We start from the raw sequence: 18,990 nt of genomic DNA, 5'->3' as shown, positions 1-18,990 counted from the left end.
GGTTTGAAAAAAATCAATGTTTTCAGCATTTCAATGATAACACAACTATAGATCCAAGTAATAAAACTTACAAAATCGATGTGCTCTTGAGACACCTCAACATCATGTTTCTGCAACTTGTTCAGCCACTAGGATGTTTGTTCTCTTTAGATGAAGCCACGGAACCCTACTAAGTACATAACACAATGAAACAATTCATAAGGAGAAAACCGATTCGCAATGGTTACAAGTTATCGTGCCATGGAACACCAGAGGGCTATGCTGTGAAGTTCAATCCTTACTCTGGTGCTGATGACAAAGAAGGAGGAAAAATAGTGGGAACTTCAATTACAGAAAAAATTGGTGTATGTTTTCTTCCTACTAATTCCGCTGTCTTTGTTGACAACTATTTCAACTCTCTCCCGCTCTTGGAAGCACAAAGCAAGCATGAATTAAATTGCATTGGCACTATCTGGAGAGGCAGGGTTGAGAAATCAACACTGAAAGACTTAAAAATGGAACCTTGTGGATCTCATCATGTTCTTCAAGATGAACACCTTATGCTGCTAAGATGAAATGACAATACCCAAGTGACATTAGCAACTAATCTGCAAATCAATGATTGTCTTACCGAGTAGACCTGGCAAGAGATGGAGTAAAGCAGAACGAAAGCAAGTAACTGTGCCTCAGCCAACATTAGTACACCTGTACAACAAAGGGATGGGAAGTGCTGATCTTTTCGAGAAACTGAGAGGTCTGTACAGGATCAGACTCTGCTCAAAAATAAAAAAAATAAAAAATAAAAAAAATAAAAATGGTACTGACCTCTCGTTAGATTCTGACTTGACAGTAGCCTTGTTAATACGTGGATGCAGTACAGAAAGATGAACAACATAAAGTTTGTTGGAGTTGGAGTTCCAACAAAGTGTTGTAGTATCTCTACTGAGGTCGCCAATAATGGATAAGCTCAAGGGTTCATTCTAAAATCCAGGAAAGGTGGACCAAATGATATCTGCAGAGACAATGCTGGACACTTCATGGAAAATTGTAAATTGGAAAAGCAGTAACTTCGACATGTTACCGCTCACCACAGCATCATCAGCAGACAACCACAGATTGCTGCCTCCCCACATGCCAAATTATTTATAAAATATAGAGAACAACAGTGATCCTGTCACACTTCCCTGGGGCACTCCTGATGATACTCTTGTCTCTAATGAAAACTCGCCATCAAGGACAATATAATGGGTACTGTTACCAAAGAAGTCTTTGAGTCACTCACATATCTGTGAGTCAGTCATACCTTCGTTATCAACTTGCAATGGAGCACCATGTCAAATACAGTCTGGAAACCTACAAGAAATATGGAATCTGCCTGTTGGCCTCTGTTCATAGTTCATAGTACATCATATGAGAAAAGGGTAAGCTGAGTTTTCCACAAGCGATGCTTTCTAAAACCATGCTGATTCGTTGACATAAGCTTCTTAGTTTCAAGAAAATTTATTATGTTTGGACTGAGAACATGTTCCAGGATTTGCAGCAAACCAAAGTTCAGGACGTTGGTCTGTAATTTTGTGAGTCCGTTCTTTTACCTTTCTTATATACAGGAGTCACCTAAGCTTTTTTCCAGTCACTTCGGACTTCGTGCTGAGCAAGGGATTCATGACAAATACAAGCTACATAAGGGGCCAATGCTGTACAGTACTCTTTGTAAAATGGAACTGTGATTCCATGTTCATCTAGTGACTTACTAGCTTTCAGATTTTTCAGTTGTTTCTCTATGCCAGGGATGCTTATTACTATGTCATCCACCCAGGAATTTGTTTGATGGTCAAACGATGGTATGTTTTATGATTCTCCCGCATTAACAATTTCTTGACTGTGAAATTTAAAACTTCAGCTTTCATTTTGCTACCTTCAGCAGCCACACTAGAGTGGCCAGCAAGGGAATTTTCTCTGGTTCCCTGTCAGATGTTTTACTTTAATGTGATGGTGGTAGCTGTTGTATGCTTCATGCACAGATCCTTTCACAAAAGCATGAACCTCCACTAGCCTACACTTGTGGTCATTTGTGCGTTCTCTTTTGAACCAAGAGTGCAACAACCTCTGCTTCCTCAGCATTTTCTGAATTTCATTACTGAACCATGGTGGGTCTTTCCCATCCTTTTTCCACTGACCAGGCACACAATTCTCCAGACCACAATTTACAGTCTACTTGAACTTTGCCCATAATTCTTCTACATCCAGCTTCCTGGAACTATGTGATGTCAATTCACTAAGTGAGATGCTTACAACTGTTTATCAACCAGAAACACTCCCCTAGCCTTCTTGACAGATTTATTAACTTTTGTAATCATAGTTGCTATAATGACATCATAATCGCTAATCCCTGTTTTTGTACTAACATTGTCAACGTTCACTTGTGTTAACATGCCCAGCAATGCCTCTGCGACATGCACGGCGTCGTCGCTGGCGGCGCAGTGTACCTGTGTATCGCAGTTTGAAGGCTATTGATATTGACTTGGCTGGGCAGTTTAATAAACAGCAATTGATTGGAGGTCCAAATGTTTTTCATGGACTCCATCTGAACTTTACCTGTGATGTACAAGCAGTGTTTGGAGGTAGTACCTGGCTGACACTTGCTGTTGTATGGGGCAATCAAGCAGATTATGGTGGCCTTGAAGCATTTCCAGATGCTAACATTTTGGCTTGGAAGACGTGGAGTATTGCTGAGACTACAGGACTGTTGGCTAAACAGCCTTATGGTACTCTTGTTCCAAGCATGCCATTTGTTTTGACTACGAGAAGGAAGAAGAAATTAAATGCTGATGAGTACCTCTTTTTATGGGCTAAAGTTGGCAATGGGAATTGTAAAATAAAGATCAATGGTGATTGTATGATTTATTATAGACAATAAAATGTGTTCTGTCCTTTCCTTATCTCTTTTCCTTATCTCCCTCCCTTTTTATTAAAAAAATGTATTCACTTTTTGTTTTGGTGGCTGTGCCGTTCTTGGTTGCACGCTAGGCAGGTGACCTTGAACGGGACTTAGCCGCTGGATGAGGCTGCCAGGCAACACAGGCCCTAGTATTACTAGCCAATGAATCCATAGACATCACAGTTTATATTTGGTAGTAAATTTTGACAACATAGTCCACGGAGAGCAGCAAACTGATTCAATATTTAGAAATGAACAGTTGAGATCACAATAATATTTCTTTATTAACCAGTCTTAGCTTATCTACAAGCCATTTTCAGAATTTTTTGGCCCCCTATGGCTGGTACTGGTGACTTCTCAGATACCACGATGGTATCATGAAAAATCCAAGGAGCCACTAGCACCAGCCATAGGGGGGACAAAAAATTCTGAAGATGGCTTGCAGATAAGGCGAAACCGGTTAATAAACAAATACTATTGTGATCTCGACTGTTCATTTTCAAACATATATGGTAGATTAAAATCACCTCCAACAAGTATTGCATGATCTGGGTATTTACGTGCTTCTGATCATACACATTTCTTGAATGACTCTAGAACTGTCATGAAATCGGGTGGCCGGTAAAAACATCCAACAATTAATTTGGTTTCACCTACACCTGTTATAAGCAGCCAGATAACTTCACTGTTGCATTCCACTTCAACCTCATTATCATTATTAAACAATGCAAAATTCAAAATACCACCTATAAAAACACAAGGACTATCAAGTACGGCATGGGAACCACTGCCTTTCACCTTAACTTTATTCTTCTCCTTGGCACCAGTACTGATTTCAGTGTTATCAATGGCCTTGTAAACAGTAGCAGGTGAGTACCGGCTCCTCCCAAAATGATACATCTCGTGAGACATTCAAAGGAGCTGCAACAGCCTGATCCAGACTGCCAACCCGACCAGAAACAGTCACACTTATATAGCCTGCCAAAAGCCAAGAAGTGATTCTTGGTGTTGTAGCTCTCAGGGGCACTCTGGGACGCTCTCTGTGTGAGGCACGCCAGTGCATCTCTATGAATTACAGCTAAACTGTGTACTGCTATTCAGAGCTTTTTGTCTTCTGTGGTGTGCGACTTTGCATTTTTTCCTCCTTGGCAGGTCTAGCTTAGCTCAATTACTCAAAGATTGGCTCTGCCAAAAGGTGAATGTCACAAAATCACAATTACTAACATTCAAAATGGGAAGTCTGTACTCATCAGCTAGAGACTGTGGTCATCTGTGTGTGAGTTGTGCTTACATGAATGTTGAGTGTATGTTGTCTAATTCTGATGAAAGCCTTTTTGGCCAAAAGCTTACTTGTTTGACAGTCTTTTTGTTGAGCCTGTCTGTTACTTAGCACCTCCGCTATAAGGTGAGCAGCATTCTATCCTTTTCAGAATATTGTCAAATATCACAACAAGGTATGCAATACATAACTTCCTGAAAATATTCGCTATTGAAGGAACCCCAGAAACCATTGATTTTCATCCAATATGAATCAGGAGCTTTGCTCTTAGGAGGAAAGAGATTAGTGTTTAATGCCCCGTTGACATTGAGGACATTAGAGATGGAGCACAAGCTCAGATTGGGGAAACACGGAGAAGGAAATCAGCTGTGACCTTTCAAGGCAACCATCCTGGCATATGCTTCAAGCGATTTAGGGAAACCATACATATGGATGGGCGGATGTGGATTTGAACTGTCATCCTCTCGAATGCGAGTCCAGTGTGCTAACCATTGTGCTGCCTCACTTAGTAGCTCTGCTCCTGGGATGGCATACAGCACTTAACAAATGGCACCATAACACCCAATCTCTGATGGCAGAGCTGAACAGTTCATCCACACCTTTAAGATGCCAGACATAGAGGCTGGACTTGCACCTTTGGGAGGGTCCCAAGAAGGATACCAGGCATTATCAGAGCTGGACGGGGAGGACAAATGTTCATAGTGGATGCCAATGGCACCACGCTGATGTGACATGCGAACCAACTGTGTCCACACTCAAAGACTTCAACCTCAAGAAAACCATGATTTTCCCTCCTAAGGTGATGGATAAATAAACTTGAGACACTTGGCAACCCACATCCTCAGGATCTGTGTCTTTGGAATTGGTCCCTCATAGAATGGGACCTTTTCCACTTCCTGCACCATTGACTTCCAGCACAGACTCGGGGACTGGTACAACAGCTCCACCTTACTGCAGCATTAGCACCTCACCCCTGCCACAAGCAAAGGATACAGCAACACCAGACAGAGATGGGCAGTAAATCTCTAGCTGGCTTGTGCACCCACGTCACCCCTGCTCATGCAGTTATTATGGTACCGACAGGGATATTTCTGGCCTTATCACATGCAGATTACAAGGGGGGGTGGGGGGGGGGGGGAGGAGGAGTAGGGATGCTATATCTCTCTCAGCTGATAGTGAGATCGATAACCTACAATGTTGGCTATCAATGATTCCTCTGGCAGCCAGTAAGAGGCACCAGTGGGCTGTCACATGGCCCTGGCCGCTGGTGTCAAAATGGTTCAAATGGCTCTGAGCACTATGGGACTTAACATCTGAGGTCATCAGTCCCCTAGAACTTAAAACTACTTAAACCTAAGTAACCTAATGACATCACACACATCCATGCCTGAGGCAGGACTCGAACCTGCGACCGTAACGGTGGCGTGGTACCAGATTGAAGTGCCTAGAACCGCTCGGCCACAGCGGCCGGCGCCGCTGATGTCAAGCTGGATATAAAACCCAGTGACCTGATCTCTGTGAAGAAAAGGAGGAAGATTGGGTTTAACGTCCCATCGACATAGAGGTCATCAGAGACAGAGCACAAACTTGCATTGTGTCAAAGACGAGAAAGGAAATTGCCTCTGCCCTTTCAAAAGTATCATACCGGTATTTACCTGGAGTGATTCAGGGAAAATACAGGAAACCTAAACCTGGATGGCTGGATGCGGCTTTGAACTGTTGTCCTCCCATATGCGAGTCCAGTGTGCTAAACACTGTGCAACCGGGCCTCTGCAAGACAGTTCGTGTCATGCTGTGCTAAAATCTCTACCTTGCTTACACTGTGCTTTTGTAACCTGGCTGTTTTGTGTACTGGATTTGAATTGGGCTGAACTACTGTTTCTCAGTTTTTTAACACATTTTCTTCTTTCCAGACTCTTAGTGTGTTCTACAATTTATGATGACCCGGAACAAACTGTAGTTGTGGGCTTACAAGTGATTACAGTATGCCCATATTTCTGTGTAATAGTGTGTTGTAAAAATATGGGCATACTGTGATCGCTTGGAAGATCAGTTTAGATTCTGTAAAAATGTTGGAACACACGAGGCAACACTAACCCTACATCTTATCTTAGAAGATAGATTAAGGAAAGGCAAACCTATGTTTCTAGCATTTGTAGACTTAGGGAAAGATTTTGATAATGTTGACTGGAATATTATCTTTCAAATTCTGAAGGTGGCAGGGGTCAAATACAGGGAGCTAAAGGCTATTGACAAATTGTACAGAAACCAGATGGCAGTTATAAGACTTGAGGGGCACAAAATGGAAGCGGTGGTTGAGGAGGGAGTGAGACAGGGTTGTAGCCTATCCCCAATGTTATTCAATCTGTATACTGAGCAAGCAGTAAAGGGAACAAAAGAATATTTTGGAGTAGGAATTAAAATCCATGGAGAAGAAATAAAAACTTTGAGGTTTTCCGATGACATTGTAATTCTGTCAGAGACAGCAAAGGACCTGGAAGAGCAGCTGAACGGAATGGACAGTGTCTTGAAAGGAAGATATAAGATGAACATCAACAAAAGCAAAATGAGGATAATGGAATGTAGTCGAATTAAATCAGATGATGCCATGGGAATTAGGTTAGGAAATGAGACACTTAAAAGTAGTAGATGAGTTTTGCTATTTGAGGATCAAAATAACTGATAATGGTCGAAGTAGAGAGGATATAAAATGTAGACTGGCAATAGCAAGGAAAGTATTTTTGAAAAAGAGAAATTTTTGAACATGAAGTATAGATTTAAGTGTCACGAAGTCATTTCTGAAAATATTTGTATGGAGTGTAGCCATGTATGGGAGTGAAACATGAATCATAAACAGTTTAGACAAGAAGATAATAGAGCCTTTCGAAATGAGGTGCAGCAGAAGAATGCTGAAGATCAGAAGGGTAGATCATGAAACTAATGAGGAAGTACTCAACAGAATTGGGGAGGAGAAGAATTTGTGGCACAACTTGGCTAAAAGAAGGGATCGCTTGGTAGGATACGTTCTAAGGGATCACCGATCAATTGGAGGAACTTTCCACACATGATACAAAGAACACACTGACCATATAGCGGAGATGCTGAGTCGCAGATATGCACAACAAAAAGATTGTCACAAATAAAGCTTTCGGCCAGTAAGGCCTTTGTCACCTCCCCGTCCCTACCTCAGCCTCCTCTTTACCTCTACCCAGTTGCCGCTCTCATCATGTACTGGTGCTGCTGCTTGCAGTGTGGCTTCACTCGCCTGAGACTGCAGTCATATGTGTATGTGTGTGTGTGTGTGTGTGTGTGTGTGTGTGTGTGCGCGCGCGCGCGCATCCGTGTGTGTGCGCGCGCATCCGTGTGTGTGTGTGGGGGGGGGGGGGGGGGTGTATTTTTGATGAAGGCCTTATTGGCCGAAAGTTTTATCTGTGACAGTCTTTTTGTTGTGTCTATCTGCGACTCAGCATCTCTGCTACATGGTGAGTGGCAACTTTCTTTTTCACAATACTGTTATATTCCATCCTGTATTTTCTATTGTTTGAAAGAACATACTGATGCTTTTAGATTTAACCACTTTGACAAATTCACAATAGCCAACCACAAGTGATCACAACAGCCTAACTGCACTCCACAAACCATAGTAAAAAATCTTGATCTAATAGAACAATAAGAAATAATGTTACGCAGAGTAAAATCTTATGAAAACATGTTGAATGAACAAACAGAAATTAGCTGCCACAGTTTTTTCAATAATTTTAAAAGTTTATTTTTTCTAAAGAAACATATTTTAATAGTGCAAAAACCATTTGATAACATAATCCACATTTGACTTATTCACAAATATTTGTTCTATAAATGATATCCTGTATAACTAATAATAGCTTTGTATCTCCTTTAAAAGAATAAAACTTGTGTATTTTTAGAAATGCAGAATCTTTACACTTGAAATTCTTTGAGTTGTTTTGACATGTGTTTCCAAAATGTGCTGTAGAGCAAAAACTGTATATATGCACATAAACTTGTTTACTCAAACTGTATTCACCACTGGAAACAATAATTTATTTTTTGGTTTGAGTTAGTTTTGTAAACTTATATTCACAATGCGTTCACTTTGTAGTATACCACTGTAATCTTACCAGGACCAGAATTAATCCAAATCTGGAAAAATAATCAATGTAGACTGTCAAAGCATATGAAGATGTGCCCCCAGGGCTTGAAATGCATTGTGCATTGAAATAAAATCACGTATGCAACTAACAGCAGTTGTTCTTTATTGTATCACATTTATATGTTCCTCATCTCTATGTTTTTTGCACTTGTACATTGTATAGTGTGCACTTTTTCAATTTTGCGTGCAAAGTGACTCCACTTTCACATTTTTCCATTTATACATTTTCACATTTTTACACTATCATTTTTGCTTCCCCACAGCAATTTTTCTCCTACTTATATAGTATAAATACCAAGAAATCTTCATAAAATGATTCATATATGGTGTGGCCGTTGATTGTTGGTTTTTTGTATGTATACAAACTCAAAATCATACTGCATGTCATAGCTACAGTACACATGGTGGCACTATTGTTCATGCCCTCGTGGCAGTCAGTTTCCGAGATAAGGAGGGGGATCGGGGCAGTTATTCAGGGGTAGTAGGTGAAATGCCAGTTCCCCAATATTTTTATCTGGCCTCACTTTGAAAAGGTTTATTTATCTTACCACATATGCTGGTATTTACTCGAAACAAATTTCCCTGTTTTGTGCAGCACAAGAACTTTCTTGTAGCAGCAATCAAGTGATTCTGCCAAGGTGAAGGAAGTAGGCTCCACTTTTTTTTTGCAGCTCAACCTCACTGGGGTGGGGTGGGGGGGGGGGGGGCGACAAAGGCCAAGCATAGCTGTATGATTGTTATAGCAGCCATGACATCACCCGCTTGAGTTTGTCTGTGAAGGGGTCACATGTTGAGATAGATTGAAATTTTATTCCTGGTTACTTCCAGTTCCAGATGGCAGATTGTAAAGCAGTGGTTGCTGTGTGTATGGAGCATACTTTCATCTGTAGTGCGTTTAGTGTTGTTTGTCTTAAATGTTAGTCCTGCTTACGATATAGTGAGTATTTTATTAGAAACACACTCTTCACATTGTATTAAGCCATGTATTAGAAAATTTTGGATCATGTTTCGACGGAAATGGAGGAGAGATTTTGCAATTGTGAAAAATTCAGTTTGTTGCCCTGCCTATACCACATGTTTTCCTTCTAGTGGACTCGAAAAACTTGTAAAACTTCTTTGGACCTGTATTCCATAAGATTCAATGCTTCACAAACAAACACTCTATTATGCACGCCAATGAGAACAGCAGAAAGATTTTCACCAACAAGTTGTTAGAAATGCTTAATGAGGATAAGAACCTTTTTATGGAAAATTATACACTGTTCTACCTTATTCTGCTCTTTTACTACAGCATCTCCGGGATGAAGCCAAGCATAGCTATGCAATGCAGTACAGAAGAACTGCTTGGAATCTGTTGAAGATTCTGAAGTACCAAAGAGGACAATGACTGGGCTCATATTTCAAATAGAGCTGATTTTGATGGTTGTGATGCTTATGTTGCAGTGTGATGCATTCAAAATTTTTGAATCTTCAGTCACTCCCAGTCTGTCAGAAGTACTTACTGGATTGGAAGTAAGATGTGTACAGCAACTGCAGTTGAGGACTTTATCTATGAATGCAGTGTTGCTTCCAAAAAACAAACCACAACTGACTCATTCTTCAAGCCTAAGTGGCTAAAATTGTCCATAATGTCGGCTTAAGCCAATCTGGACTGCTGTACCTGCTGCTGTACAGTATATTATCCTTAATTTCGATGAATTTCAAGTTGATACGAATATATTTTTAGAGGTTTCATTTTAATGTGAATCTCACTTTTACATTTATTTTACTATCTGCCTTCAAAAACATATAAACAATGCTTCACTGCATTATCTTGACATCTTTCTTTTTTTTTTTGGTATAAAATTTGGCAAATGTTCAGCAACAAAAAACTGTAACACTAAGCTGGTGGTAAAGTCATATGTGCTGAAATGTTTATGAGCCATTAAACTTCTGAATAAATCAATACTCTTTATGTATTAAATGACAGGACTACTAATTGCTCTCCAACATGGTCATATAGAAAGCACTGAATGATATATTTTATGTCCTTCCACTTAGCCATCAGGACTCTCTTTACAACTTAATCAAATGGTTTTTTCAGTTTCTTTGGAGGTACATTTTAATCTGTCAGTTACAGAAACTAATTAATATACAGGTGTTTCAGAAGTGATGGTCAATAATACACACATGGAAAGTACAGGCCAAAAGTAGCTACAAAGCTCCAATCATTGTTGAGATACAACCCATTTTCTGTTGCGGTTCATTAGATATGCCATGTGCTCCTAGACACTAAATGTTAAAGTAGATGCTCAAAATGTTGTCCATGTGTCTGAATGTAACATTTAACTCATCTCTGAAATGAGTTGTGAATCCTCTCAGGCAGTCCTGGGGAATTCTGTAAATGCTGGAAGGCTGCTTCAACCCACAAGCACAATTCCTCAAGAAAGTTGACCACAGTAGCATAGACTACGTTTTTGAAATGCCTCCACACACAGAAATCCATGGGATTTAAATCCAGAGACCTTGGAGGCCATGGCACGGGCCCTCCTCTACCTACCCAATGTTGACCACATGTCTGAGTTAGAAGCCGGTGCACTCGTAAATGAAAATGGACTGGAGCACCATCAAGCACAAACCACATCATGTTCAGGTGCTGGTTCAGTGAGACATCATCACTTACATCTGGAAGTTCAGTCCACAGAAACCGCGTGTACTGCTGTCCGGTTAGTCTCTGAGGAAGTAAGTGTGGCCCATTTATGCATTCTCTGAGCAGTCCTGCCCAGACATTCAAGAAATAACACTGCTTATGTCATGATACGCATGTTGCATTAGGACTGACATCAACCCAAATGTGACAGTTATGGTATTTAAAAATACTGTCACTGGTAAATCCAGCCTCATCCATGAGCTGAATACTGTTTACAAACAGGGGATTCAGAGTACATTGTTGTTCCACCCATTGGCAGAAATTCTCTCTAGGAGAGAAGTCTGCAGTGTTGAGGGTTTGCACTCACTGGAGATGATATGGATCAAATACTTGCTGATGTAAAATCTGCCATACACTGCTATGACTCAGGACACCTCTTGGGTAGCAAACATCCTCGTTGAAGTACTCTGACATTCCTGTTCAATGAGTTACACTCTTTCCTCAAAATCGGTTGTTATGGATCTGGGTCGACCTTCTCATACATTGTCTGAGAAACTCTTGGTTTCTCTAAGGCACTGATGTAACTGGCTAAACGTACGCCTGTCAGGCTGCCTGTGGAGATGAAAAGCTTCTTCACACAATCGTGCAGCCTCCAGGGCACTGCCATTCACATTGCCATACTTGAAGTGCATTTCAGTGTACTCCTCACTGGTGTAACAGCAATGGCTGATTTGTGGACCCATGTTTATTGGAGCTTATTAGCTACTTTTGGCCTGAACTTTCAATAATTCTATTGAACATCACTTCTGAGACACTCTGTATATACTTAAAGTTTCATCTTTAACATCAATAGTCTATTCTTCTACAACCAAATAATAAATTTTTATTTGTTGCATTTAACTATCTATCCTTTGTGTCCAGATTTCCAATACATCAAATAAGAAATAACTGTAAATGAGCATACAGAAAAGCAAACATCCTTTACAGGCAAAAAAATTGCACAGCAGCAGAACTATACAGATAATGCCACTTACTCTATATTTTTCTTCTTGAGTGCTTGAAAGGACTCCTGGATCACCTCTCCAAGCTCGTAGAAAATTATACCATAGAAAGAGAGAGGAACCAACAAACAACACTGTTATCCAGACTTCCACAATAGGAGCAATCCACACAAACCATGTGACGTACATCCAAAACTGAAAAAATAACACATAGGCAATTAAATTATTTTGTCACGGGAACAGAAACAGATCCCATCATTGCTTCACAAAATGTAATGAAGGTTTAAGCTAACTACTACTATGCAGCTGTTATTGTTGAATAATCAATGAACCTTGAATTTTGAAGATAAAATAAATTCATATTCTAAGCAACCTTATACAGGAAAGAAAAAATACGACGCAAAAAGTACATAAACCATTGCTCTCTGCTGTTATTAATGTTTTGTGTTTGACATTATTAACAATATCTGCTCTCTGCATCCACCAACTATTGTCTATATGAGTTTTCTTGTTTGGTCTTCTATCTTTAGCATCTCTTCTTTTCTTTACAGAAATGATCCTCCAACAAATTGTAGGGGCATTTCAATTTAACACTGAATCTAAACTACCGAACAAGCTGGCACTTTTAACACAGAAAGCATTGCTAAAGTTATGTAAAAGTTCTCCGTCAGACCAAAAATTGAACCATAGATCTTGAAATTAAAGTCTGATAGATGAAGCCATCGAACCAACACACATTTGTACATAAAACATATGAATTGTTATGAGGAAGACAGGAACAGTTACCCACAGTAGAACATTGTCTAAGGTCAATAACATAAAACATTTAAAGATTAATCTTTTGAAACAGTTAAATCTTAACCTGAAGCTGAACAAAAATAGTTAAAGTAGATCATTCAAAATGACATATGCATAATAACTGAGTGTAAATCTCTCAGTGACTAGAATGAATTCATCCAACTAATGACTTCCACAGTGAATACACAGAACACTATCAATTCGAAACATTAAAACTGCACAACTAAATTTTTTGAGCTCTTTACGCACATTTTTATTACAATTCAAAGTACACAGGTGTTGCACAGGAAATAGTACATTTTCAATTGACCATCTATAACAGAATAATGTTACTTCACATTTCTTGTAGTATGTTATGAAAATGTGATTCAATTGATTTATGAATATGTAATGATGGTCATATAGAGAGAAGTGTAATCATGCCTTGTGAAACTACATGATGATTTGATATTGATTATCTAGTGTTATAGTCTTAAATATATAAATAAATATGTAATTTAAATGGACTAAATTTATCCTACATATAGTATCACACAACACGTATTCTGTAAAAAAACTGTGGCAGCCATTAGGCATGATGATGGTCAAGCCTTTCCCCTGGTTGAGGCATGAACAATATGCAAAAATATCCTAGCACCAAGTCCTCACCTGCACTGCATCTGAGAAGGGTAGCCGCAGACACTTTATTCTTTAGTGTTGTGTAGGACAGGTAGACTCACAGAAATTCAAACTAGGTGAAAAGTAGTTATGAGTTAATACACTGGCATGAACTGTAATGAGTGTTACAATTTCATTTCAAGAACCTATTTCACTTTGCTTAAATCACATCTTTGAATTAGTAATTTCTAGTCAGTAAGTTTTACCATGAAAAGCAATGGTAGTGTTGTGTATTCACGCAAGAACAGGATTCTCAAAACTTTGATGAGTCATATTTTTCAGTCTTTGCTTTTTTTAATTTGTCCTCACAAGATGTGTACATCATTTGTGGCAAGTACTAAATTGTTTTTCAGGAGGATTGTGCACAACATGAATCAGTATTGATCCTTGCCTAGTGTTGTATGCTATCACTGTGTTTTATTGGAAAACATAATCTGTCAGAAAGATAGATGAAGATAAGAAGTGAAGTGCTTAACTGCTTCACAATGAGCCTTAGTTTTTCCAGTAAACACTCTGGACAAAGTAAGATTGTCCAGTTAATTTTCAAAAGGTACTAATGCAGTTAACTAAAGTAAAACTGTCCAGGTAATTAAAAAAAAAAGTATTCGAAGTGTTGTTGGTTTAGTTGTGAATAGACCATTATAAGTTACAAAAAAAAGTCAAGGTAATAACGCTGCTCTGTAACATGCTCACACCACTTAATCATATGCACATAGTGTACAATTCAGTTGAGTATGGAACTTGGCCAGTTCTGATGCATACTGTCATGTGCAGAGCACTGCACCTCTGTAACACACAAAGCACCTTTTAAGGGGCTGCCATTACCATGTTTCCTACAGAATGTCGATACCCAGGTAAATAAAACAATGACATGAGATGAGATGAGTTCAGTAACTAACATGAACCATAAGGGACCTGAAATCACCGTTTGAATGCTGGAAAATGTCCAATGACTTCATGAAGTTTTGCAACAAAGCCTATAGCAATCTGTCAATTGCCATTCTAGAACATTAAAAATGCCTTCAGGTCTTTGCAGAGGATTGTGAAACAGGATTTAAACATAAGCTGCAGGCAGTTCAACATTTATGACTGGGAGATAAAGTGAGTACGTGCAATTTCTGTGCAACATGCCTGGACAGAATTAACCAGAATGATGACTTTCAGGCAAAACTTGTGATGTCTAACGTGGCAAACATACTTCTGCATGGGCTTGTCAGTAAACAAAGTGTCCAATATTTTTCAGACACAAAGCATGGTCAGAGAGGTTACCCTATCTTTCAGCCCCCGATTTTTTCTGCGTGGTCATCTCAAGAACAAAATTTGTTTATGGCTACCCCACAATACTGATGAACTGAAAAACACAATCCAGGAAGAGAGAGATTTCTCTAGAAATGATTCTGAATGTAAGGGCGAGATTATGCAAACATTTTCAGTGTTGCATTACTAATGATGAGTCATTTTCAGGATGGGCGTTCTAAGGAATAAACTTATCTTTGGCTTTTCAATAATGGCAATGTTTGCAGAACAGTTATCTATAAGTTATATTGATGTAAATATAAGCTAAACCTCGAAACAAGCAAATGAAAATGTACTATTTCTCGTGGGCTTCCCTGTAGTTCTTTAATTTCACATTTCCCTCTTTCTATCATTCTTTAAATGCATCACTAAATGATACCACTCTTTCATAAAAACTTCTATTAGCTTTTAGATAATTCTCTGTTTCTAAACCATACTTCTTGAGTTTGGCAGTGTGATGAGCTGGTCATAGACAGATAAAATTTTATCTCAATGTGATTAACAGTCAAAGTGGAAAGTCAGTATCTTTTGTGGACAAGTCAGTAGACAGAAATAAAGATAAGAAGCAGGAAGCACATTTAACTCAATGTTTTTTCTATTTCTTAGGACAATATAACTCGGAAAAATGAAACTACATTTAAGGTCTTTTTTCAACCTTATTAACATATTAATTTACACAGTTTTAAAACTGTAGCAAAGAAAGACAGTTACAATAATAAAACAGTAGCAAGAAATTTTGAAGAAACATCAGAGTAACATACAAGCAAACAGGATGAGTAGTAGCAGCTAAACATTGTTGTAAGATATCTGCTCAGAACAGAAGTACAAAGAAAAACAGTTTTGTTACCAAAAGAAGCACACTTGAGACGCTGGAGAAAATGTGCTATGCCTTCAGTGATCTAGTGTGTGTCCATCCATATTCACATTGACCTTTTTTTTTGGGTGGGGGATTGGGGGGGGGGGGGCACAAGTGAGATTTTTTTTTTTTTCCTCTCAGTACATTATTTCATTGAAGGTATATACTTGGTTTGAGCTGTATTATCGGTTTCATTTCAACAGCTGATCTTCTGTCTATATTAGATGTTGGAAGCAATCAATGGTTTGCGAAGGGTCACTGTCCTGATTCCAATTAGATTATTAGAGTCCAAAAGGCAAACAAATTGACGAATCATAGGGAATCATTCACAGCACTGGACACAGATGAACAGGTCAGTTGTCAAATTACTGAGGATTACAATGGAACCATCAGCTCTGTTGGCCAGCTAAAATAATATCTTTCTTTTGGCTTAACTACTTGAAGACTACAATTTACATTACCCAAATGAATTATGTACACTCTTTGAGACAAAATCTGGCTAGTGGCCAGCCACCGCAGAATCTAACTGCGTGTCAACCATGGCATGAGACCAATATTGTGGCTATGCTGATAATACTCGAGGTCCAGCTACCTGCACAAACTGGTAACACTGTAGGCTGTGGCTGTTCCTTGAGGAAGTCTTGTCTTCTGTTCAATCTGCTATTCTACGTCTATGCACATGGTCTAGTGGTAAATCACACACTTCTGGATGCAACGTCTTGCAGGCAAAACTGCTCCTTGCCTAAATTTTTATAGCACCTTCTGTTTGAATTCTGAAGCCTGGACACACCAGTAATAACAGTTCCAGCCAATAACATTTTCCAGCCAATAACATTTTTAAAGATATTTTAGAACTCTGTCTGCCTTTGATGCTGCATGCACCTTTAGCTCTCCAGGACTCATTTGCTGCAAACCGCCAGTAAGTGCGGTGGCAGCAATGTGCTCCCTTCACCCTTTGTCAAAAGCGTGAGCTACCGATCATCACTTTGGAGAGTATAAAATGCTTTTCTGTTGTTGAGTGATGCTCCACAAAAAAGTCTGCAATTTGCATTTCAAGCTCTTAGCAATGGAAGCAGATGACCAATTTTAATACAATGAGTATTGTATTCCACTAACAGCAATGGAGGCAGATGACCCATATAATGCGATGGGTATTGTACTCCACTAATATACAAGATGTGAGTCTGGATCAAAATTAATATCATAGTTTGTGATCCAATCGGAATACTACACTATGTTGTTTAATGTTATTATTAAAAGCATTATTTCATTTCTTTTCCTTTTAGAAGCAATTCTTCATGCAATATTTTTGTCAGATATATGTATAAAGCCATAGCATGTAACTGTGGTGTATGTGTTTTCCTGTCATTGATTGATTTATTACAGTAAATGTATGTGATAAATTGTGTGAATACATTGCAATGCATGCTCTACAGCAATGCAGGTACACTGCTCATTTTGATGTCCATATATGGATTCATGGAGAACTAAATGCTGATGAAAGAGATATTTATGGTATTCGATTAGACTTAAACCAACAAACTTCTACAGTGGTGCCTAGTTGGCATTACACAGATTTAGCACAAAGGAAATATATTCACTTCACAACTAGTCACAATGATATATGGGTCCTATGTGATGAACAAAACTCAAATTCATATTGTTGAAAATCAAGTCAGAGCTCTTTGGAGATGTTTGTATACTGAAGAAGCTCAGTACTGAAAATGCAGACATCTATGACCATTAACACAGCTTACTGAATTGAGCTGCTGAGAACACTTAATGTGTAAAGGTTTTCTTCAGGTTTTGGTAAAGAATTTCTTCCGGCAATTTGCAGCGACATTAAATAAAACAGAACAAGAACCTAGAATGCACTGGTCTGCACTGTGATTAGAACAACTCACACCACCTTTGCATTACAAGACTGGTGTGGAACAACCGAGTTAATGAGACACTGCTGGGAGTAAGTTCCTCCGACGCAACATTGGTCACTAAATCTCATAATGCAACATTCAAGATAAGAACAGTTGTTACTTAAGTGAAGTACAGCATTCTTGGAGTCCAAAAATTAAGTTTTTTTGTCTCAGTGTCTCATGTTACGTAAGGTTTATGTAGCATAAGTTGTTGAAGTGGAAAGTGAAAGTCACATGAATTTAGTGGAACAATTGAGGACCAGCTGAGGAAGTAAATGCACTACCACAGGGTCATCAAACATTTGCAATGATGTTGCCAATTCTTAGCTGTGCTAGGGGCTCTCCAAAGGAGGGGTAGGGCAGGGGAGGGGGAAAGGGTAGCATGTAGCATGTTTAATTTTTCTTCTTTAAGTCTGGGGCTATTGTGCCATTCTCTTATGTCTAGCACACTTTGTACAATAGTTTTGTCATGGTTGGCTCTTCCAAAGATATCATTAGTTCTGACAGAATGTCATGTACTCCAGTGGGCCGTTTCGACTTAGGTCTTTCAATGCTTTGTCAAGTTCTTCTTGTGACTCACAGTATCATATCTCCCATCTCATCTTCATCCATGTCATCTTCCCTTTCTACAATACTGCCCTTAAGTTCATTTGCCTCATATGGCCCCTTTACATATTCCTTCCGCCTTTCAGTTTCCCCGTCTCTGCTTAATACTGATTTTCTGTCTCTGCTCCTGACATCCACATAGTTGCTTCTCTTTTCTCCATAGGTACCCTAATCTTCCTATAGGCAGTATTTATCTTTCTGCTAATTATGTATGATTCTATGTCCATACAATTGTCTCCTAGCAATTTCTGCTTAGATATTTCACACTTCCTGTCAATCTCACTTTTTAAGACATTTGTTCTTCCTTTTGCCTGCTTCATATGCTGCAATTTTATATTTTCTCCTTTTATCAATAATTCCAACATCTCCTGTGATATTTTCCTAAATGCCTTGCCTTTTTACTTATTTGATCATCTGCTGCCTACGCTATTTCATCTCTCAAAGCTACCCATTCACCTTCTACTATATTCCTTTCCCCTGATGTAGTCAATCATTACCTAATGCTCCCTCTGAAACTATCAACAATCTCTAGTCCCTTCAACTTATCCAGGTCTCACCTCCTTAATTTCCAACCTTTTTTGCATCTTCAGTTTTAGTCTACATTTTATAACCAATAAATTGTGTGCAGAGTTCACCCTCTGCCCCTATAAATGTCTTACAGTTTAAAATCTGGTTCCGAAATCTCTGTCTTACTATTATATAATCAATAAGGAACCTTCTGGTGTCTCCAGGTCTTTTTTTACATAAACAGTCTTCTTATATGATTATTAAACCAAATTGTTATCTATGATTAAATTACGCTCTTTGCAAAATTCTACCATGCTACTCCTTTTTTCACTACTCCTCCTCCCCCCCCCCCCCCCCCCA

At 39.0% G+C, this 18,990-nt stretch overlaps 1 protein-coding gene across 1 annotated transcript in view; it reads right to left on the bottom strand.

The window, feature by feature from the left end:
- The window catches only part of LOC124787655 (palmitoyltransferase Hip14), a 134,184-nt gene that overhangs the window by 74,990 nt on the left and 40,204 nt on the right, over positions 1 to 18,990 (bottom strand). The window contains exon 8 of the mRNA XM_047254456.1: positions 12,031 to 12,192. Within this exon, the coding sequence (XP_047110412.1) occupies positions 12,031 to 12,192 (162 nt within the window). The remainder of the gene's footprint in view (positions 1 to 12,030; positions 12,193 to 18,990) is intronic.

This window comes from Schistocerca piceifrons, chromosome 3 (assembly GCF_021461385.2).
Source record: "Schistocerca piceifrons isolate TAMUIC-IGC-003096 chromosome 3, iqSchPice1.1, whole genome shotgun sequence".
Classification (NCBI taxonomy): domain Eukaryota; kingdom Metazoa; phylum Arthropoda; class Insecta; order Orthoptera; family Acrididae; genus Schistocerca; species Schistocerca piceifrons.
The sequence above is the reverse complement of the archived record's forward strand: the minus strand, read 5'-3'. Positions and strand labels throughout refer to the sequence as shown.